The sequence below is a fragment of the Lotus japonicus genome, chromosome 6 (assembly GCF_012489685.1).
Source record: "Lotus japonicus ecotype B-129 chromosome 6, LjGifu_v1.2".
Taxonomy (NCBI): domain Eukaryota; kingdom Viridiplantae; phylum Streptophyta; class Magnoliopsida; order Fabales; family Fabaceae; genus Lotus; species Lotus japonicus.
The window spans coordinates 58,592,269-58,614,917 of NC_080046.1; the positions used below are offsets into that span (position 1 = coordinate 58,592,269).

General features: G+C 36.0%; 3 protein-coding genes across 3 annotated transcripts; 1 reads left to right on the forward strand and 2 right to left on the reverse strand.

Moving 5' to 3' along the window:
* The first annotated feature begins 8,119 nt into the window (after positions 1-8,119).
* On the forward strand, positions 8,120-13,042 carry LOC130724398 (ADP-ribosylation factor GTPase-activating protein AGD12-like). The gene is made up of 9 exons (XM_057575612.1): positions 8,120-8,241; positions 8,658-8,769; positions 9,708-9,789; positions 10,628-10,703; positions 11,188-11,351; positions 11,603-11,729; positions 12,057-12,173; positions 12,301-12,396; positions 12,570-13,042. The coding sequence occupies exons 2-9, from the start codon at positions 8,724-8,726 to the stop codon at positions 12,849-12,851; spliced, it is 990 nt and encodes a 329-aa protein (XP_057431595.1). The 5' UTR covers positions 8,120-8,241; positions 8,658-8,723; the 3' UTR covers positions 12,852-13,042.
* A 1,113-nt stretch (positions 13,043-14,155) lies between these two features.
* LOC130724399 (uncharacterized) lies at positions 14,156-15,215 on the reverse strand. The gene is made up of 2 exons (XM_057575613.1): positions 14,592-15,215; positions 14,156-14,505 (listed from the first exon to the last, which is right to left on the reverse strand). Exons 1-2 carry the CDS (start codon positions 15,051-15,053, stop codon positions 14,473-14,475), a joined length of 495 nt encoding a protein of 164 aa, XP_057431596.1. The 5' UTR covers positions 15,054-15,215; the 3' UTR covers positions 14,156-14,472.
* A 1,180-nt stretch (positions 15,216-16,395) lies between these two features.
* On the reverse strand, positions 16,396-20,177 carry LOC130724397 (ferredoxin--NADP reductase, root isozyme, chloroplastic). The gene is made up of 5 exons (XM_057575611.1): positions 19,990-20,177; positions 19,688-19,744; positions 18,759-19,097; positions 18,165-18,384; positions 16,396-17,088 (listed from the first exon to the last, which is right to left on the reverse strand). The coding sequence occupies exons 1-5, from the start codon at positions 20,011-20,013 to the stop codon at positions 16,589-16,591; spliced, it is 1,140 nt and encodes a 379-aa protein (XP_057431594.1). The 5' UTR covers positions 20,014-20,177; the 3' UTR covers positions 16,396-16,588.
* Between the last annotated feature and the right edge of the window lie 2,472 nt (positions 20,178-22,649).

Here is a 22,649-nt window from a genome sequence, read left to right on the forward strand (position 1 = left end):
ATCTGTCAAGGGAGATTCTGGACCTGAAGTCAACGCTGATGGATCTTGCTAACACTGTGAACAAACTTGTGACCACAGTGTTTACACCGAGCCCCCTTGTCACACCTCCTGGACTAAGAGAATCAACATTCCCAAGGTCTGTAGAGGATCAGCTCAAGCCTTCAGGTCTATCTGCACGAAGCGAGAAAGCCTTGGATGATCAAACCCCCTTTAAGTGCAAAATGACAGGGAAGAAGCTGTTTTTAACTCAATTTGATGCTAATACCGGAGAGTACTTTAAGTTCGACCCGCTTCATGGTGTTAATGTTGGTTCGGTTTCTGGAATTGAAATACCTCAGGTACACCACTCATATAGGATGTTAAATTTTTACATTGAAAACATTTTCTTATACTTTACATATTTGAGATATTGAATCTAACTTATTTATAAACGTTGTGCAGTATCTGCCAGTTATTTATAGGCCTCCAGGAACAATGAAGCTGAACCAAATTGAGGCTACGGTTGCTGCGTACATATTCGCGGATAGCGGCTTGTCTGGATTAGATGGGTATTTAACTATGACTTTTCATTGCTCTCACAACTTATATAAGTACGTGAATGTTAATGAGTTAAATGTGTTCATGTTGCAGCAAGGAAACACTGGTGAGGTCCAAATTCTGTTATGCCACCAGAGACACACTGAAAACACTCCGTCCACTAGGGTGGGTGGACCAGGATGTGAGGCTTGCCTATTTTTTTTCTTTTGTTTCTTTATGGAAATGCTATGTTAAGCTTCCAATATGTATGTTGATATGCGAACGTAATTTCCTTTAATTTATAGGTCATTAACATGGTTGTCTACATGCTGAATTTCGAAGATGTGGACTTCGCCCACATGAGGACCAAGTGGTTCTTGCCCACAGTTTTTTCGGTAAGCCTTTGTCTTAGTTATTCATGTTAAAAGCTAGTTACACTTGAAGATTAAATTATGTTTAACTATTTGTCATGTTTTTTTCCTATAGCAATATGCATTGCAGGAACAGTCTAACACCAAGACGGAGGACATTGCAGCATGGTACAAGGATACCTTTATGGGAGACCCGGCAAGAGTGAGGAAGGTAAACAATTGCATTGTAGCTAGCATGCTTAGACTTACACTTTCTTTCAATTTATGCCATTGTTTGTTGCTCAAGTCTGGATTCATGTTTTTTTGCAGATATTCATCCCTGTTAATGATGAAAACAATCATTGGTATATGGCTGTGGTTGAGGTGACTGCAAAGAAAATCATTTTGCTGGACTCATTACCAAATGCAGCCCGTAGACAGATCAGGCGGAGAAAATGTATTAGATTGGTAAGTATCAACATGATTACGTATGTTTATATGTGCTTGACACTTTGTTGATCTTCTATTTATGTAAAATCTCATGCAGGGTATTTTCCTTGACGAGTTGTTTGCGCTGCCAAGTTTCTCCACTCCCCCGGGTTTTCCAGCCATGGCTGAGTTCGATGTCATTGAGCCGGAGGACATTGGAGAGCAGGACCCTGGATCGTAAGAAATAAGCAGACGTCAATTTTGTTTTTCAATTTAATTGCAATTTACTAAAGCGTTCCTTGACACTTGACAGGAACGATTGCGGGGTTTGGGTGTCTACTTGGATGACGGACAGTGTTTGGGCTGAAAACTATAGGATTTTTGTAATCCTTTGTTATTTTTGCTTAATTTATACATATATTCCCATGTGTATGTGTATTACCTTTGGACCATTTCTTTTCTTATATTTTGTACTTCTGTTTACGTAGGTGGCCGATGAGACAAGGTTGCGGCTTGCTGTGGACTTGGTGATCAAGCCACACAACCTATGCCTCAATGAGGTCATTGCAAATGCCTTCAAATGGTGGAACGAATACCCAAAGAACAAGGAATCAATCTGATCTGTGACTGTTTATGGACAATTGTGTGTGTGTTGTGGTAATGGTTTGTAATATTTGTGGCAATGGTTTGGACTGTTATTTGTGACAGTGGTTTGGACTGTTATTTGTGATTTGGTGTGTAATTTGGACTGTTATTTGTGATTTGGACTGTTATTTGTGATTTCGGGACAATGGTTTGGTTTGGAATTTGGTGACAATGGTTTGTTTTTGGAAAGTTGAGATTTGGTATGTAATTTGTGGTTTTGAACTATGGTTTGTCATTTGTGATTATGGACACTTGATTGGAATGAAGTGCTCCTGTTATGGTGATGTTTTTGCTTGTAAGTGTTCTCATCTCCCTGAAAGTCCTATTGTTGGTGCCGGGGCAGTGCAAGGCTATATAACTAAGAGATAAGTACACTATGCCATGCAACTATATTTTACTTGCCTTACCTATTTTGCATGGCTAATCGCTTAGCCTTCTTATTATACTTGCAGATGTAGTTGAGGGATCACTCTCTCATCTCGCACTTACCCATTCTTATTTTTAGTGTCTTTTGAAACTTGTGTGGTCTTTCTCAGGGAAGGACGCACATACAACAGTATGGGGCAAATGACCCCACGGAAATCTTAAGCAATATATCAACATATAATGGATACTATAATATTGCCCCCGTTCAAGGAATTTGGTTGTGCCCCCATACTACGAGAGATTCTGTGATTGTTATCTACTTTTCTATGTTTTATGTTCTAGTAAAAATGTCTGTTGGATCATTCTTTTACTTTTCTTTTTTAGAGAGTTACAATATTCCAGCATTTTGTAGTTTTTATTTCTCTGTTTTTGTTCAATTTGTGTCTTTTCTCATATGAGTTGGAAAATTACATGAACCGACCCCAACTTCCTCCTTTCCAAATTTCCCTCACAATATCCCACCAAATCTTTTCTTTGGTGGAAGACATTAATCGTTAATTTTTTCGAAGAATTTGCTGCTACCCATTATATATGTAAGAGCTATTATGCATCACTTGGTTTTCATTTTTTTATTGGCCTTCCATTTAGCAGTAAACCAACAAACCATATTGTCATTTTTCACCACTTGTTTTTTTGATTAAAATGATTCTTATAAAAAAAATTGCAAAGATTTTTTTTTTGGACATATTGCCCCACAAACAAACATTTCTGGATCCGTCACTGGTCTTTCTACTACATGGCCTTGTTCACAAGCACCTGGTCTTTATTGTTTGAAGTGTTAAAAAGTTTTTATATTTTCAAATACTTTTCCTTGACAAAATTTACTCAACAGAATAAATGATTTGATGAAATTCGATAGGTTACGTTTTGCATTTCTGAAGGTATAACGTTTATTTAACCATCCAGGTTTTGAGGTAAATGACTTGTAATGAAAACATGTTTGTAAGACTCAAATGAATCATCTTTATTTTTTAGTGTTTTTATTTTGGACTTACATATTTAAATGTTTTCTTTCAACACTCTCTCTCACTCAGAAGCCTTCTTCCCATCAACAAGCAGCTAACAAATTTACACTTAGGAAATAGGAATGATAAGGGTTACTTATAGGAAAACCTAAAACAAATTCTTGTTGTTGATGATGTTCTTATGCATAGACCAAGCTATATGCCTATAAGAGAGTTCAATTTAAATAAGTGCAGCTTGTTCTTCTTCTCCCAATTTCTGCTTTTCTGCCAATGTGACTGCAGCATAAAAACTTTCCTACCCAAGCCCAATTTTATTTATTTTACTAAACAGATATATTAGTCAGAATAAATTATTTATTTTATTTATTTACAGTGTTGTTATTTCATCAACCGTAAATACATTTTCCGATGCATAAAAAAAAAACAACAACAATAAAGACTTGTACACAATTTTCGTTGCTCTGAATTCTCTTTTTCTCACTTGGTTGATGTGATGCCATCTCCAGACTGTGCTTAAGCATTGGGAACTGGCCCAAAACTGTTCTTTTCCAAAAAAACCCAAGTCCCAAACTTTGACCATTAATTCCGTTAATTTCTATGCGAGTGCAGGTTCGATAAATAGGGTTTCATTTCTCCTTCTTGTCACACAAATCCCCTTTCACATTTCTCTCAGTTTTGATGTTTTTCCTCTCCAATGTTTTATTTGCTCTTTCAGGATTTGGCTACTCAGATCCACAGTTCCCTAACCATCCTTCATCAGTCTGCATTCGCAAAGAAGCTAAATAGAATGGGACCTTGTTCCAGTAGAAAATGCTCTTTGGAGGCCGTTTGTGAGTGTGTTTGGAAAACCCATTCAGGATCCACGTTTGGCCCCGATCCACGTTTACAGAAGCAAGTTGCTTTTGGATTTCTGGATCCACGTTTGGCCTCTCTAGATTTGAAACCAAACACACACTGTGTTTATTCTGTGCACTTCACCAGAATTGGACGAGGCTTGGTCATGAGGAACAAGAGGACCAACAGTAAATCGATGCTGAATATAAAGAGAGCTTGCTGCAGCTCGGAGAACGTTGTCTCAGAGGTTCATTTTAACGACCTGGACCAGAACAAGACGAGCCTTGGTCGTGAGAAAGAAACAGACCAGGATGCTACGAATCTTGGGTCCCTTATCAAGTGCACCTTGCATAGGTGTAGCATAAATTATTTATCAGCCCCTGTAGGTCTGCTAGTTCCTTGAATTCCACCTTGTCCTTCCTACCCCACTTCACACCCTCACACCTTCTTCATACCCTCCTCAACTGTCAACACCACCCCTTCTTCACACTCTTCTCACCTGTCATCACCACCATTACTACACGCTCTCCTCAACTCAACACTCTATGTAGTTTCCACTGCCGCATACCACCACCCTACAACCATTCTCGCACCCTTCTTCCTTGTTGAGCTACAACCAACTCACCACTCATGTGTCTATGCCAGTAACCAAGCTCCACTATGATCAAATCAGGTTGTTTCACCGTGTTTTAACTCTATCAAATAACAATGGAAGTTTGTTTCATCGTGTTTCAATATCTGATTCCTCACTAACATCTTTCGGTCACCTTGTACAGAAATAGCTTGTAGAGGGCAACTCTTAGGAAGATACAATGTTCCAGTATCTTATTGATCTGAATTTCCAATTGTACCTTTAAGATTCTATTTAAACTACGTTTATTAGCTTCTAATTCTGTTCTTTCCCATTATGTTAAGTGTTAACATTAGCTTGAGGCATACCACATACAAGTTTGATCAAAATTCTGCTTTTCAGCATAAGCATGCAGCAAAGACTTCTTATTAAGTTTAAAATTGGCTTGACAAAAAATAACATACTAACATTTTTTTAGATTAAAATTCTGGACTCAAACCATTTAAGATCTGTTTTCCACCAAATGTAGGGTGCAAAGTAACAGTGTATCCGACATCTTTGTTGTAATGTTGTCATGACAATTTTAATCAATCAATTAACATGATGAACACTAGAATTCATTCATTGTACAAAATACAGACGTGTTAGAGAATCAGCTTCATAGTAACTACAGTCGTTTGGGTCGAAAGAACACATATAAACTAACTAAGCCACACTGGGCACAACAAAATGCAACAACATTAGAGCAATAATAATAAAAACTGCACAATTAATTGTTATTTTAAATTTCTTCTCAAGAGAAGCAACTTCCAGCATTGTTGTTTCCAATGTTTCCTTAGTTGTCTCCAACTCTTTCTCCAAGCATAAAATTTTCCCCTTTTGGTCTTCCACCTCTTCCTTCATGTCTCTGTACATCTTTACTAATCCATTGAAAACCCTATACAAACCTGGATTAATTTCATCACACCACACAAAAAATTTGCAGGGTATTATGGGAGGTAAGCCATATCTTCCACAACCCCAAAACTTCCTCCTAGGGTTCTTTTCAGTATTAGAATGTTTGATAGTGGCTTGAACACCACAAAAGCACAGTAGGAAGTTCTCCCCCCCAAGCGATGATGATAACCTTCTTGTACAGGAAGAAGATGAAGAACTCTCCATTGCCTATTCAACAAATGAGAAAGTATTAATTCCAGGGAGGGGTGAGATCTCTGTGTTGATTCAAGAGGGTCCCTTCAGAACGTTATCACAAGCACAAAATTGGTGCCAGTTTAAGTATAAGCAACTTCGTAGCAAGTAACAGATCGAACAAAAGGTTGTCAACAAATGCATATAAAGTTGACCTATCTTTTCTTCCATAAGTTTTCATCATAAGCTGTAATATCAAAGTACTAAACTAATAACAACTAATACTACACTAGATCTTAGCCAAAAGGCAGTCTTTTACACTAGACATGAGTTGGAGTAGCAGATCAACATAAAAATGGAATTTGAATGCCCAGAAGCTAGTTATGATCATGCATGAACAATGTACCTCACAACAAGTCAGTTAATTCCAATCAGACACTTAAATAAGCGAGTGAAAACAACCAGAGAATACCTTGGTGCTGCAAAAGGGTGGCCTTCGTGGTGCGCGTGTATGGCTGAATCGTGTTCTGTGCAGATAGAGGGAGGAGTACACGAATGCTTTCAATTCGATCTTCGGGCAACAGCGGAAAGGTTATGACCGGCGCCGGCGATTGACGGTAGAGATGAGTTTCCACCGTTGTTACAGAGTGTGATGCCGATTAGGGTTCTTAAATGGAATTGTGATTTTTGAATTTGAATTGGGGTTAGATTTGGGTTTTAGGGTTTCATAAAATTTCTTGGGATTTGGGTTTTAGGTTTTCAAATTATTCTTATTTTATTTGTTTTCGTTTTTTATTTTCATTTTCGGTAAATTACGTAAATGCAATTTTATAAATTATGTAAAGTTCAGGGACTAAAGTCAGAGAACTGAATACTTTCCTTGGTCAAACGCTGACAAGGCACGAAGTTACACAGGTCGGTTTCCTATAGAGCCACATACGGGTGGCATCGCTGCCTCAAAAATCCGGAGTGGCTTGGAAGAGCTCGCCATTTTTTTTTTTTAACTCAAATAGCATGATATAAATTAAGCGGGCAAAGATGCCAAACAATCAGAGTCAACAAAACGGATAGCGCCAGGCGGAACCTCCTCCACCCAGACAGATTCGCCATAGGTGGAATACGCTTATTTAATTGATTGGTAAGAAACGGAGTATATAGAGTGAAAAATGAATTTATAACATCTATAAACTGTAAAAAAAAGAGTAAAATACACTCACCTCCCTCAAGATTTGTAAGAATGACACTCCACCCCATTCTTTTTAAAAATCTACACTCCACCCCATTTTTTATAAAGGCAAATTTTAGTGACGAAAACAAATTCCTCACTACTAAAAACTAATTACTAATTAGTAAAAATTTAAATAAATTTAATGCATATACACTATCATACATTAATTTATGAAAATAATTTTACTGAATTAAATTTAAAAAAACCATCCACTCTGTCTGTTAAGTCCACGTCTCATCTATCTCCAAATCATATTTCTCACCACAAACGGCCACCACCAAGCCTTTACTCCCTTTAACACGGCTCCACTGTCCCACAATGTGAAACCCATGGCACCTCCATGCCTCAAAGTTTTGTTGCGACCTGAACCCCAGAACGTGAATCGCACATCCCTAAAGCCACTTGTTCAACTACTTCTTGTGAATTTCACCCCTTTAAGTTGTGAGCGAACGCTCTGTTGGTCTTAGATATTGTTGGATTTTGTTAAAAACGATGCTCCACCGCCTCGTTGGGCTCTAATAACCTCAGATCCACTTCATATTTTCATAATTTTGTTTCTCTATTTTCTTCACCCATTTGTGTTGCTTTTTTGGCCTACAACCCAATTTTGAAAATTGGAGGTATAAAGAGATTATTTTGATTAAAATTGAATTATTACCAAATATGAAAACACAAGCATGTTTCACTATGTTCGAGATATGGTTTGTAAATCGGGCAGGTGTGCTATTGCATAATTTGCATTATGAATTTACGGAGGAAAAACGCGATTGAGAGAATGAGGAGGATTGTGATGTTTTCATTTTTAAATTTATTGGATTATATTGATTTTTTTTTTGAAATTATTGATTAACAATTTAAATAATAACTAATTATTAATGAAAAATATTTTTCGTCACTAAATTTGCCTCTATATAAAATGGGGTGGGATGTAGATTTTAGATAAGAATGGGGTGGAGTGTAATTCTAACAAACCTTAAGGGGTGAGTTTACTTTACTCTAAAAAAACATTTACATTTCCTGCCACGTATTGAATTGGAAAAATCTAATTGGATCATCATCGTAAACATCAAAATTCAACAACATCATCGTTTTACTTTTCTATCACCATTTCTATTCAAACGCAGCCATTTCGATTCCTTCTTTGAACTGGTAATTAATCCCTTCTCCCATGTTCATCCTGATCTCAATTCACCTTTTCTTCACATCTTGCTTGCAATTGTTGTAACAACCTTTTCATTTTCATTTTCGTTTCCCTCATTGGATTTCCGATTCCAATTTCATGCACTGATCGCATATATCATTTTCCAATTCGTTTAGAAATCTTAATTTTTGTTATGCCTGGTTGCTGAGGAAAAAAACTATTGTGCTTGTTTGATTCCAAGTTCATTAGTTTTTGTTAGTAATTTGTGATTTTTGTATAGCTTGCCAAATGAAAATGGAGCATACTGCATACCCTTTTGGCCCCTTTAGCTTGTTTTTGTTTTCAGGGGGGTTTTGTTTGGTTGGCACCATTTGTGCAGTGAAAATGAATTTGCTTGAACAAGTATTTGTTTCTTCCTTTGCAGATTGTTTTGCTTGACTATTATAGAGGTTGCAGCCTGGATGATTGTGAGCTTTATTAGCCTTTAAGCATGTCAATGAATAAATATAGACCGGAACTTGGAAGGCCTGCCTCAGGTAATCTTATGACACTTGATGTGGTAAATACATAAATGAGGTCTTTACAACTTAGAATATCACAGTTGCATCAGATGGCAAATTCTAATCAGTGGAAATGATTGGTCCTCACTCCAAATACATTATGAAAAATGACCATTAGTTCCTGTAATGTATTGTGCATGTATACAGTTTTTACTTCTTCTATTCACAACTTATTGCTAAACTTCATGCTACTTGATGAGCTATTTTTTGTTAATGCTACACAACGCCCCAAAAATAAAGAAAGAACCATAATTTTGAAGAATAATGCAAGATTCTAGGGTGAATTGTTGTATAAGATAAAGAGATAGAGACCATTCATCTATCCATGTGTCAATAAGCATGCAAGATAGTTCTGGCGAAACATTTCTATGAATCTTGCATTTTCCTTTCTGTTTTCTATTTTGCCCCCACCCTTACCAGGGAAAACTTATGGGCAGTTAGATGATTTTTCTTACACTCCAATTAGGCTACCTTTTCCTTTAGATTTTTGATAATGTTAATTCTTAGGCGCATGTAAATCTTTAAGGGCCTCAGAAAATGACTATTGACTATATTTTGGTAGGATGATGATTGACAACTTTCTCTGGTTAAGAATTGCATACCAGATCAGGGGATATTCTCTCTGCCTTTATATTAGTTGGGCTCTCAAGGTTATATTTCTATGGAGGGAATGGGATGGGAGGGTTAATTTTTCATTTTTATGAAAGTTATGAAATAATTATAAATGAATAAGGGATGATTTGAAGGTTATATCCAATACCTCATACCTTCCCTAAAGAGTTCATTCTGAACTGTAAAAGCTTTAAGAAGCTTTAAAATGGCCATGAATTAGTACAAATAGGCTAGGGGGCTATTTCAGAACAAATTTCATTTGTTTTTCTTGAGAAGTTGAATGATTGGCAGGTCTTTTACAGGTAGAAGAAGATTAAAAGATTTATTACTTCAGAGCGATAATCGTTGTTGTGCTGATTGTAACGCTCCAGATCCTAAATGGGCGTAAGTGCTTCATTTTTGCACTCATAATGTTTGTGGCTTATACTATGGCATTATCATACCTTTTCTTTTTGGTGAACTGTTAGACAAACAGTTCACTTCATAAGTTTAAACTAAACCCAACTCAATTGCAATTGATTCGGTTATCAAAATTATCTTTTTCAACACAGAACCCAACCTCCAACCCGTTCACATCTGTTGTTTTACTTGCAAATCTATGCATTTTAGAATTTAGTACTTATAACTCTTTTTTACTCTTGCCATTTTTGCACTCATTTTGGCCTCCTCAACTATTATTAATTATAACCAAGTGTATTTGACCATGTTTACTATCCAATTTTGTTAATTTTTTTTTATTAAAGTGATTACTGAAGAATATAAAAATGTAATTTTCAAAAAGATTAAATATTAAATATAATATCAATGTTGTGAAATGATTTAAATCTTGTCTAGAATAATCAAATGCAAGGAACATTTTTAACATGCAGTACTATAAAATTTGCAATTAATGAAGAGATAATATGAGAGGATAAAAACCGATAAAATGTAATTATATATTTCTTATCTTCACCCAATGACATACACCAAAAATCAGATTGATATGATATGGGTTGGCTGAAAAAAAAAAAAAAAAACTCATTGAATGTGACTTGTTTCGATTTTTATGATCGGTTTCGATTTTCTTCTATCTTCTCAACCCCGAAAGGAACCAACCATCAACACTCCTTGACGTTCCTTAAGCTTTTGGAAAGTAACTAGATGTAAACTATAATAAAGAAAAGAATGTGACTTGAATATCATTCTTTTAAACTGTGAATTCATTTTGTTAACTGCATTTCAGGTCTGCCAATATTGGAGTTTTTATATGCTTAAAATGTTGTGGTGTGCACAGAAGCCTTGGAACTCATATATCAAAGGTAAACAATTCACATTTACCAATATGAAAAAAGGTAAACCATTTACAGGTTGTCTCATTGTTGTGAAAGGCATTGCTGCCAATATCCACTTTACTTGAGATTATCATTTTTCTCTAAAGAGAAGTATTTGAAGTTCTGTCAAAAAAAAGTATTTGAAGTTCAAATATGTTCTCCATTTTTTTTTGTCTTCAGCAAATTGAAAGATATGTTTGGGTTGTTCATTTTCCAGAACTTGCACCAGAAATGGATTTGACGTGATCAGTGTTGGCATGGCGGAATTCTAGTAAGCCTGCCGGCTGATATTCCGCTTGAATCCGCCATCCTCCACCATTATTTGTCAAATATGGCCTGTTTTTTCCTTTTATGCTAACATGATGTCAAATCATGTTCATGTAATGTGACCTAGTTTGTTTTCAGTGGGCTAAGAATGGCATTATTGCTGAAGTTAATTTATTTGTTTGACAACATCATTTTTAACTTTCAGGTTTTGTCTGTGACATTGGATGACTGGTCAGAGGATGAAGTAGAAGCAATGATTGAAGTTGGAGGAAATGCTTCTGCTAATTCAATTTATGAGGCTTACTTTCCTGAAGGCTATACAAAACCCGGACCAGATGCTAGTCATGAGCAGCGTGCAAAGTTTATACGGTTAGACATGCTTTCTCATACACAATGCACTATCGGTTGTTAGCATCATTTGGTTCATCTTGAAATTCTCATATCTCTGATCACCTTAAAGTAGGCAATGCGGAACATTGTTTATTCTTTCCCTCACTCTGATATTTGTTCAGCCCATTTGCTTAGTCATTTACTTTCTTGACTCCGCTACTCTTTCAACCAGTCAGTTGAAGGCCCTATTTAATTGACTGCCGTTTTAATTCTGACTATTTTTACTGCAGGTCAAAGTATGAGCTTCAAGAATTCTTGAAACCTAGTTTGCGCATTGTGTCTGGAAAAAGCAGTCTAGGATCAAGTTCTGCCAAAAGTTTTATGGATAGTTTCAAAAGTAGTAGTACACAGAGACTGGTAACTGTTATGTGTTTGTTCATCTGGTTATCTGACTACTTTCATGGGTGGGGGAAATTATTGGGACCAAATTTTTAGTTTTTTTTTTTTATAAACTGGGACCAAATTTTTAGTGAGCATCTTTTTGTGAAATAGATTTTCACTGGGTTGAATCATTGTTGTACCTGATTAAAGCTTTCTGAATTCTATTAAAAGATAATTTAATATAAGATAAGATGAGCTGAAGCATATTGCATTGGCCAACTTTACTATTTGGCAGCAACGGCAACACAGTTATTCTCATGAGTGATTTCCTTGGAATGTAACTGATATTGGTGGTAACAACAGGAAGGCATGGTAGAATTTATTGGATTGTTGAAGGTGAAAGTGATAAAAGGCACAAATTTAGCTATCAGAGATATAAAGACAAGCGACCCGTATGTTGTTTTGAGCCTTGGCCAACAGGTTGGTTGTTTTCCTGTCAGTATATCATTCTTGGGGAACCTGTTGCTCTTTATCTTTTATTATAATTGAAAAATCATAAATGGTGATGATTTTCTTTCTGAAATTGATTTGGTGCTATGGCCTGCAGACTGTCCAGACAGCAGTAGTGAAGAGCAACTTGAATCCAGTCTGGAATGAGGAACATATGCTGTCTGTTCCCGAGGAGTATGGACAACTGAAATTGGTATGGTTGAATTTTGACGTTGTGGATAACATGCATTAACTTCTATGTGTTTCCTATTAAATTGAGCCAAATCTAGCTGCCTGTGTTTGTGTTGTTTTTCTGTGTGTGCGAGTGGATGAGAAAGAAAATAGATTATTTCTGATATGAGAATATGACATCTGGCTATGTCGCAGAAAGTATATGATCACGACACATTTTCTGCTGATGATATAATGGGAGAAGCGGACATTGATCTTCAGTCGCTGATAACATCTGCTATGGCGTTTGGAGATGCTGGAATGTTTGGCGATATGCAGATAGGAAAATGGTTGAAATCGGATGACAATGCACTGATTGAGGATAGTACAGTCAATATTGATGATGGTAAGGTTAAACAAAATATGACACTCAAGCTCCAGAATGTTGAATCTGGAGAAATAGATTTAGAGCTCGAGTGGATTCCTCTTGATCAATAGCTACTTAACTGCTGGTAGCCTATCCATTCTCTCAATGAAATCATTGTAATTCTTTCTCTTATACTTTTAGCTCATTATCCTTGAGAAATAAGTTAATCTCTATCTTGTTCTTCATTTAATTTATGTCTGTTAAATTATTTAGCCAAACATTGAATATGAAAAGAGTGAGAGATCATAATAGTTTTTTGTAATTTGTTCATTATCACTTAATTACTTATGTGTGCAGCAAATAAGGAATATAACATCTCCACAGCAAAGAATTTGTTCATTATTAGATAATTACTTATGTGTGCAGCAAATGCCACCTTGCAAGTGTACATGTCCATTGGTTCAAGAAAAAGTGAAAACTATCATTTGCTATAACTATATTATAGCATGTGTTGATCAGTTTCTCTTCCTTTCGAATTAATTTTATATTATTGTATTTGTATATTGAGAGGTGGAGAAACAACAGTGAGATTGGCTGGAATATATATGGGCCAACATGTACAGACGTGATATACTTTTATTTAGTACAAGTAGCGTGCTTTTGCTTGTTGGAAATTCAGAAAGCGCATGTGTATTTAAGCTCAATTCTATTTGATAATTGATAGATAACTTTCATTGATGACTTCTTTTTGCATCCCCTTTTAAAAAATGACTTAGTTGCACTTTTTCTTTCTTTCGTTTCTAAAACTATTTCAATTTATTCATTTCGTCAAATTTTATATTTTTATTGAAAGAGTTTAATTGTGAGACATTCAATCATATTAGGCTGTAACCAAAAAAAATATTAGGCCATAATTTTTTTATAGGGTGAAATTAGAGGTTAAAAAGGAAAAAAATATCTTATGTTATTTTGAATGGAACTAAATAATATTTTAATTAGTGAGCTTTGAAAAAATGTTTTAAAAAATTAATAAATAAAACAAAACACATCCGAACTGAATAAATGCTAAGATAATGATGGACAAAGGTAAGTTTAACCACTATCTAATAAAATATGATTTTAAAGTACCATCTAACTAACATTTCAAGGGCCACATACTCTAGTTTATTGGATCTCACTTCCAATTTAATGCCAACTTCATTTTTATTTATCGGTCTCAAAATGGGAAAAAACTTCGCTTTACACATTCAATTGATATAATATAATTTGATTTTCCAAGACACATTTTTGAGTTTTTTCAACTAAGTAAAGTCATTGGATTGAGAAAAAACATATTCACGTCCAATTCAATAGATGTTTACCTAGCATCTCTCATTAATTTATCATTGCAAGTTTACAACGTTGGAATAAGCACGCACTTTTTATAATGAAAGAATTTAAAACGCAAAATAATGCTATGAATAAATGTAAATCAAATGTACAAAGCAGCATCAATTTACACAACTATCCTTCACCTCTACATAGAATTAGAAACGCTAAAGAAACGGTCAATCCAAAAATGAAAAAAAAAAGTGAAAGAGAAAGAGAAGAGAAACAACACTCTACAACAAAGTAACAAAGAGGGATATACCACTTTCTCTCATAAGGTGTAGTATGTTCAATTTTCACTTCCGGACATGAAAATTGTGTTGGTGAATGATCCGTAAATATCTCGGTAAACGGTCACTTGTAGTCCTGAAAGTATGGACCTGACTAATGATGGTGATCGGAGTCGAACTCAGCCAACTGTTATATATATAAAAAAAAGTTAACTAAGGGAAATTGAATTCAAAATAGATAAAGCAGAGCCTAAGAAGAAGAAAAGAACTCACTCTTAGTGATGGATTAGGCACTGCCAACTCAACTTTGTTGGCATTGTGAACATTATTATTATTCCCATCATCATCATCATCACGAAACGATTCGTTTAAGCTGGGCTTTCTTCTTCGTTTCTTAAACAGATAGAGCAAACCAGAAGCCACTAATAGAATGCCACCTGTGATTCCACACACCAAGCTGGCAATCACTAACGCTCTTCCCACCCGCCGTCCTCCGCCGCGACTGGCGCTCAACCACGCCGGCGGCAGGGACTCGGTGATGTTCCGAGGCGAAGCGTCGGAAGACGAGGACGAGGAGGATGAGCCTTTGAAGAAGGATCTCATTCCCGGCGAAGAATTGGCCGGCGGCGAGGTCTGGAAAATGAGGCCGTGGTTGGATGGCCGGATCTCCCTCCCGGCGGTGTCTCCGGCGAGCAAGAGGACGATCGTGATGGCGAATCCCGTGAGCGACGCCATCTACAGAGGTGGACCCGTGGGTTGTGTGAATGCAAAATTGGAAATCAGTCGCAGTGACATAGCCTTGTATGAAAAAGTCAGTGGTTGCTGGCTAACTATGAATATAAAAGGTTTTCTGATTAAAAAATTATTTTGGAAAGGTTTAAAAATTAATCTAACACAAACAAATCTATTTTTTTCGATAAGGAACCAATTCTCTTATCGCGGATACTCGAACTTCATCCTCATAGGCGTGGATTAAACCACTGACCTCATGATTAAGAGACGAGGGACCGATTCTCTTGTCGCGGATACTCGAACTTCATTGTTATAGACGTGAATTAAACCTCTGACCTCATGATTAAGAGATGATGTGAGAAGCCGCCGCGAAACGTATCAAAGTGTGGTGTTTGTTTTGTTGCTTAGTATTTAAGCGTTTAACGTTAACTTTTTGGTGATGGGTTTTACTTTGAATGGTTAGGAACGTAAGGGAAAAGAATGTGAATTGGTGATGTTGTGTTGTGAGAAATGAATATGAAAAAAGGGTTGGTTAGTGACTATCTGTCATTGTCGGAGATACATGAAGTTCTTGTACCTAGCATAGCATAGCATCCCACCGTTCACTCCTTTGTCTTTTCCTCATTATTTCCTATTTCCATTAATTAATTTCCTGTCTTGCATAAACAATTTCCCCCTATTGATACCTTGATGATGAAAAGAAATGTTGATGAGAGTTAAGATGTTAGTTTTTGTAATTAGTGTATCGGTCGCCCACAACATATCTCCACTACAGCTGCTCGCTGCACAAAATGAAAAATAACTTACTGTGAAATGTGCTTTATTTCTATTAGTAAAGTTCAAATCACCGACCATGGTTTAGAGACGAGGTGAGCAAGCACTACATTATTTGTGGTTAAGATGTTGCTTTTGTTTTGTTATTTCCTTTTCCTGATCATCTGTTTGGAGCATAAAAAGTTTGTAAAGCGTAATTGTCAAAATGTTCGGATTTGGATTCCGCCCCTTCTATGAACATTATTATTGAGAATGACTGGTAAACAAACTTTATACAATTGAATTCATCATTATTGCCACATCACAATTAACATGATATTAAAGTGATAAGATGGTAGAATATAATCCAATACCTATATAAATTGTTTATTTAGATATCCTTGAACATGACATTGGCTCATATAAGAACATAAACTAGTAGTTAACAATATTTTTTTAAAGAACACTACACATGATTCTTCATACAAGTTCAAACACAATTATAACTTGATACCTTTTGATGTTATTCTAGGTCTAGAGGGAACATAATAATTCAAATGTCGACAAAAGAAATGTTCCTGCACTAACAAAATTACCCAAGAATGTCTCTATAGCACCACCGATGACTTGGTTTTTTAAATTTGTATCCATCAAGACAACATTTCATTGTAATCTGCTAATAAAGAACACATACAGCAACTCAAGCTGCTCAATAAAGATTATTAATTAAAACAATATCAAAGTTTTCAGAAAGATGAAACTACTCAGCATTTGCACTAGAGAACTCAGTAAACTTCCACATGCCATTGCTTGTTCTTCTTAAGTTGTGAGAGCTTCTCATCCCAATTTTCTCCTCTCTGATCAGCAACCCTTTTCAGTGTTTCTTGAATCCCAGGCATCATCCCTCTCAGACCACAGAAATAAATGTGGGCCCCGTTATCCAGGAGCTTGAAGATTTCATCACTGTACTCCTCAATCTTATCCTGAACATACATTTTGCCACCATTCTTGTTCTTCTGCTCTCTGCTAAGGGCTATATCGTAGCGGAAGTTGGTTGGGTAATCCTTGAGGTATTTGGTAAATTCATCATGATAGAGAAGACTATCAGTGTTGGCAACACCGAGGAAAAGCCATGCTAGTCCGCCAAACTTGAATGTAGGGACAGATTCCATGAACATTCGACGAAGATAGCCTCTAAATGGAGCAACACCAGTGCCGGTCCCAATCATTATATGGGTAGCATTTGGGTCATCCTCAGGCAAAAGCATTACCTTCCCTGAAGGGCCTGCAAAGAAAATTGTAGAATGTATGTGAAAAACCAACATTTGTTGACAACCCAAGATGAGTTAAATGATCAGAAGTTTATCTTACAATTTTGTTATCCATCCTTCTATATAAAACAACTTAGATAAAATTTAGAGTGAACGTAAAATTGCAAGTTATTTATCAGTTGAAAGTAAAATTTAGAGTGAACACCCAATTTGTCACCAAGAAATTTGGCAGTGGACAAATTTCATTTTAGTGTCATGTGTATATCTTGAGAAAACACAGATACGCAAAAACATAGGCATATATAACCAAACACTCAATAATATATATAAAATTTTCATTTTTATACGTTGAGCAAGACAAACCATAATGAAAGAGATAATTGGAGGAGGAAAGAAAGACCATAATATTCAGTGTAAAGTGGAAACTACACAAGACAAAAATCTAATAGGTGCAAAAGTCATGAATATGGACATGCGGTTACGAACAGTAAACTATCCTGTAAGGATTTATTCTTTATTTAGTTTATCACTTTTCATTACCATGTCTGTATGATAAGAATTTGAGGTTAACCGAAGGACCAAATGTTGGAATCTAAGAAGAGCTGTTAAATCGTGAAAAATAGGTTCACTAGAATACAACATGAAAACCTTTTGAAGTAAAGAATTCAGGCATACCAAATCACCATGTCTATATAATTTCAAATTTTCAAGTCATTGTTCATTACGTAATTCGGAAACTTCATCATGTATCCCCAATTGCCCCATCTATTACTTAAGAAAGTTAGTATTTTCACATATAGAGGCCGCCAATGAAGTCCAATTGATTAACAAGCAAACAAGTAGCAGTCAACAAGGTACCCTCCTCTAGTTGGTAAAGAAATTCCAAAAGCAAGGCACGTTCAGGCATTTCTTTGAGGAGACATAGCCATTGTAAAGCTGTCAGATCACACTTTTGATAAGGTGTGTAGGGAACCAGAAGAGATTAGAAGTTCTCTCTATTAATTTGCAAAAATATGAATTCTGAGTAACTAATGAAAGAACTTAGAAGTCATTTCAAGCTTTGATGGTGCAAAAAAGGGTTTGCTTTTACCTGTTACCTGAACTTTGTCTCCAGGCTTTGAGTTACACAAGAAGTTGCTACAAACACCATTCTTAGAGGGATCTTCCTTTCCTGTATCAGGATCATAATAAACAGCTCGACGCACACACAAGCTAGCTGTTTTGCCATCAAAAGAATCTCCATATCTTGTGGAGGCAATTGAATAGAGTCGAACATTATGGGGACTCCCAGGTTTCTTCGGATTTTCACCCTGCCACCAATGTACAATGGCATTTATGAGTTATGAAATCATTTAAGCATTTAACTGCATGAAACCCTACATCTAATCCCAAAAAAACGAAAGGCAGCAACCTATATGAATTAACAAACTTAAAAGGTACCACTAGTTTTCAGATGGAATGTGAAGGCAAAGCAGAACCAAGTAAAGTTCTACCAAGGGCCAATAATATTAAACTTTGAATACGAAGGACATTTGGTTGGATATTGTAAGATATCCAAAACAAGGTCCTTTCATCGAAATTAGTTCACTAAATATTCTGAAGCCAAGGATCAATCATCATGGATTAACGTCCACTAATCAAAGCGAAAGCATAAAATGAGTATCACTAACAACAAGTCACTTACTGGTGGAATAACACCATAACTCTGTCCTTCCCAGTAGGGAACATTTCCATCATGATCAATCACAATATGACAAGTTTCCCCTGGAGCCTTTGGTCCCACTATTCTCTCAACAGAAACAATTGTTGCTGTATAAGGTTGTTTAGGCTTGTGTAAGTTCAAGGGAGGCTCGGGAGCTTCTTCCAATTCTAATGGGGAGACAGTAACTTTGGGCCCAGTCGCTTGTTGCACTGGCACTGACAGGCATATCACCTGACGACTTCTTACAAAGGAGCTGTTTGCTTTCAAGTCCAAAGTAAATGCCGGTGCCCATGATTTATCCTGAAAGCTGAAGCTAGATGCCTGCAACATCAAGTTTAGTTTTCCTTAAGAATGCAAATTATATAACCAAAACAGGAAGCTTAAGTGAACATCATATCTTATTCTAACAACTGCAGTATCATTCTCAGACAAACTTTTGAAATCAATTAATAAGGAGCACTTGGAGAACCAAAATACTACGTCATACCAAAGCTTTACATGCCTAATATCATAATATTCAGTTGCAACAGTTCTAGGTGGAAGATCATCTAGACCAACAACCAATGAACCAACAGTTTCACTTGGGAAAATATTAAAATAAGACTTTCGTTGCTGACCGATATGATATCTCAATCCATTAGGCTTGTAGATACAGAAATGATTAAATAAACCAGATTAATTGTATGGAAAAATATAGTTTCTTCAAATCTCATACAGAGAGAAACATCCACCAATCTTAATAATTGCTCCCTGGAGGTTCTATAGCAGCCATACCAAATCAAATTAATCATAAAAATCTAACATATAAATTGAGATCCTTCAGACAGTTTGGTGTATAAATTTCACATGACAAAAATGAGCAAAAGCAATAAAACATTCATATAATAATGTTTCCAGAAGAAACACCAAACCTTAAACCCTGATCTTCGGATAGACAAATCACTGCCAACAGGAACAGTTACAGCCATCTGCGAAAAAACCCACAAAACAAAAGTCTCAGTATTCGTGAATAAAATTCTATCAAACAAACAAAAAATCCAACTTGGGTTAATTCTCCAAAGACTCATGCATCAATCAAAAACCCAGATGGAAAATAGTCGGGGAATAAAAAGTAAAAACAAAGACAAAAAGGTCAAATTTTGAATCCATTTGAGGTGACCCAATTGAGCTGGGAAGCGAAAAAGAGTGTCAACGTGGAGAAAACGATGGCTACCTGTGATACCGCCAAGTGAGCCATGATGATGAGATCAGAGAACAAAGGTGGTGAAGTAATCTGAGGTTGAATGTTGAAAGCAGAGAAGATGATTAATACTACTTATAAGGAACAATTTGTGAGAAGCTGGAGTTGGATTTGATGATCTTTTGGAGAATGGAAAGGTCGCTTTTGTGTTCTCTTCGATCCTTGTAGTGTCACTTCCTCAGTCATGCTCTTATTCATCCACCTACCTTTGACCTTCAACTAGGAATAGTTTATTCTCTTTTTTAATTACAATGTTAATACATGCCAATATGGTTTGGGTGGAAGAGGTTCCTTTAGCCGCGTTCCCGTTGCTTGATGCTGATGTAATAAACCTTGAGCCAGTTGGCGTTTAATATATTTCATGTTTACTTTCAAAAAAAAAAAATGTTAATACATAAATTAACAGTTTAAAAAATCTACATAATCAAATTTAACTATCATATTTTTTGTTTAATTACATGTATCTCTATTGAAGCAATTATGTTCAACCTGGGTGTGCTAAAAGGTAAAAGATTTCCACAATAATATGTCTCATAAGAATCAAATTTTCGACCTCATGAATTCAAATAAGCATTTTTATTCATTGCATTCGGCACGAATTATCCAATTAATATATATTGTGTAACACGTGTGACGTGTTTAATTATATCTCATGAGGAAAGATAAAAAGAAATGACAACTACGCTACAGCATCTTTGAGAAGAGCTTCCATAATAAACGAGGGTGGTAAACGCCATTCGCTTCTCGTAGCGCCCTCCCTTGAAGCATGTTTCGCCAAACAATTTGCCGCATTGTTCTTCTCCCTGGACACATGAGTGAGCTCCACATTCCAGCCCCACAGAAGCATGGTCATGATGTGAAGTATTGCATCCCTTGCCCAATAGGTGGATACGTCGATATGTGACATGCAGACGTTAACGACCTCCAAGCAATCCGAGAAGCAAGACAGCTCCCTGAGCCCCAAATTCGACGCCTGTTGGAGACCCAATTCAATCCCCGCGAGCTCCGCTTTGAACGCGTCGCCACCATCAGCACTTAGTGAGATCCCCGAGAGTCAAGTGCCCGCAACATCCCAGAAAACTGTTGTCGCGCCCATGCGTTGTGCCTCCTGCCTCCAACTGCCATCAACATAAACTACATGTATCTAGTCATCATTATATACTAAACACATCATTTATTGAATGAATTTAAAAACTAGTTTTTTTCTTATAAAAGTGAACGAAGGAGAGTGTACTCAAATTTAATTATCATATTTTTGTTTAATTAGTGAAGTAATTATGATCAACCTGGATGTGCTAAAGATAAAAGGTTTCCTCATAGTATGTTTCATAAGAATCAAATTTTCAACCTCATGAATTTTTTTAAAAAAAATTAAATAATCACTTTTAACCATCGTGTCCGGCATGAATTACCCAATTAGTATATAGTGTGCTAACACATGTTTAATTACCCAATAATATCACTACAACATTTTGAACAATTGTGGATTCGTGATTGCCGCGGTTTTCTAACCATAAAACTTAGAGTAAAATACACTCACCCCTCTCAAGGTTTGCAAGAATGACACACCACCCCATTTCTTTTTAAAATCTACACTCCACCCCATTTTTTATAAAGGCAAAATTTAGTGACGAAAACAAATTCGTCACTACTAAAAAATAATTACTAATTAGTGAAAATTTAAATAAATTTAATGCATATACACTATCATACATTAATTTATGAAAATAATTTTACTGAATTAAATTTTAAAAAACCATCAACTCTGTCTGTTAAGTCCACGTCCCATCTATCTCCAAATCATATTTCTCACCACAAACGATCACCACCAAGCCTTTGCTCTCTTTAACACGGCGACCACCGTCCCAGAATATGAAACCCCATGGCACCACCATGCCTCAAAGTTTTGTTGCGACTTGAACCCCAGAACGTGAATCGCACATCCTCAAAGCCCACTTGTTCAACTACTTCTTGTGAACTTCACCCCTTTAAGTTGTGAGTGAACGCTCTGTTGGTTTAAGATGTTGTTGGATTTTGTTAAAAACGGTGCTCCACCGCATCGTTGGGTTCTAATAACCTCCGATCCACTTCATATTTTTTAATTTTGTTTCTCTATTTTCTTCACCTATTTGTGTTACTTTTTGGGTCTACAATCCAATTTTGAAAATTGGAGGTATAAATAGATTATTTTGATTAAAATTGAATTAATATCAAATATGAAAACACAAGCATGTTTCATTATGTTCGAGATATGGTTTGTAAACCGGTCAGGTGTGCTATTGCAAAATTTGCATTGTGAATTTAAGGAGGAAGAACGCGATTGAGAGAATGGGGAGGACTGTGATGTTTTCCATTTTAAATTTATTGGAATATATTAAAAATATTTTTTGAAATTATTGATTAACAATTTAAATAATAACTAATTATTAATGAAAAATATTTTTCGTCACTAAATTTGCCTCTATATAAAATGGGGTGGAGTGTAGATTTTAGATAAGAATGGGGTGGAGTGTAATTCTAACAAACCTTGAGGGGGGTGCGTGTACTTTACTCTAAAACTTACATCTTAAAGCCCGCCCAAAACTTTGAAGGTTAATTTTTTATTAAAAAAACTGAAAAGTAAAAAAAAAATC

Excerpts from the sequence above, each read along its gene's own strand:
- LOC130724399 (XM_057575613.1), bottom strand. The coding sequence starts at position 15,053 with ATGGCGTCGCTCACGGGATTCGCCATCACGATCGTCCTCTTGCTCGCC. Across the intron at positions 14,506-14,591 it reads TGCCTAATCCATCACTAAGA|TTGGCTGAGTTCGACTCCGA; the intron begins GTGAGTTCTTTT and ends TATATATAACAG.
- LOC130724398 (XM_057575612.1), top strand. The coding sequence starts at position 8,724 with ATGTCAATGAATAAATATAGACCGGAACTTGGAAGGCCTGCCTCAG. Across the intron at positions 10,704-11,187 it reads TTGGAACTCATATATCAAAG|GTTTTGTCTGTGACATTGGA; the intron begins GTAAACAATTCA and ends TTTAACTTTCAG. Across the intron at positions 12,174-12,300 it reads TTTTGAGCCTTGGCCAACAG|ACTGTCCAGACAGCAGTAGT; the intron begins GTTGGTTGTTTT and ends TATGGCCTGCAG.
- LOC130724397 (XM_057575611.1), bottom strand. The coding sequence starts at position 20,013 with ATGGCTCACTTGGCGGTATCACAG. Across the intron at positions 19,098-19,687 it reads TCCGAAGATCAGGGTTTAAG|GCATCTAGCTTCAGCTTTCA; the intron begins GTTTGGTGTTTC and ends TTGATGTTGCAG. Across the intron at positions 17,089-18,164 it reads AGACAAAGTTCAGGTAACAG|GCCCTTCAGGGAAGGTAATG; the intron begins GTAAAAGCAAAC and ends TTTTCTTTGCAG.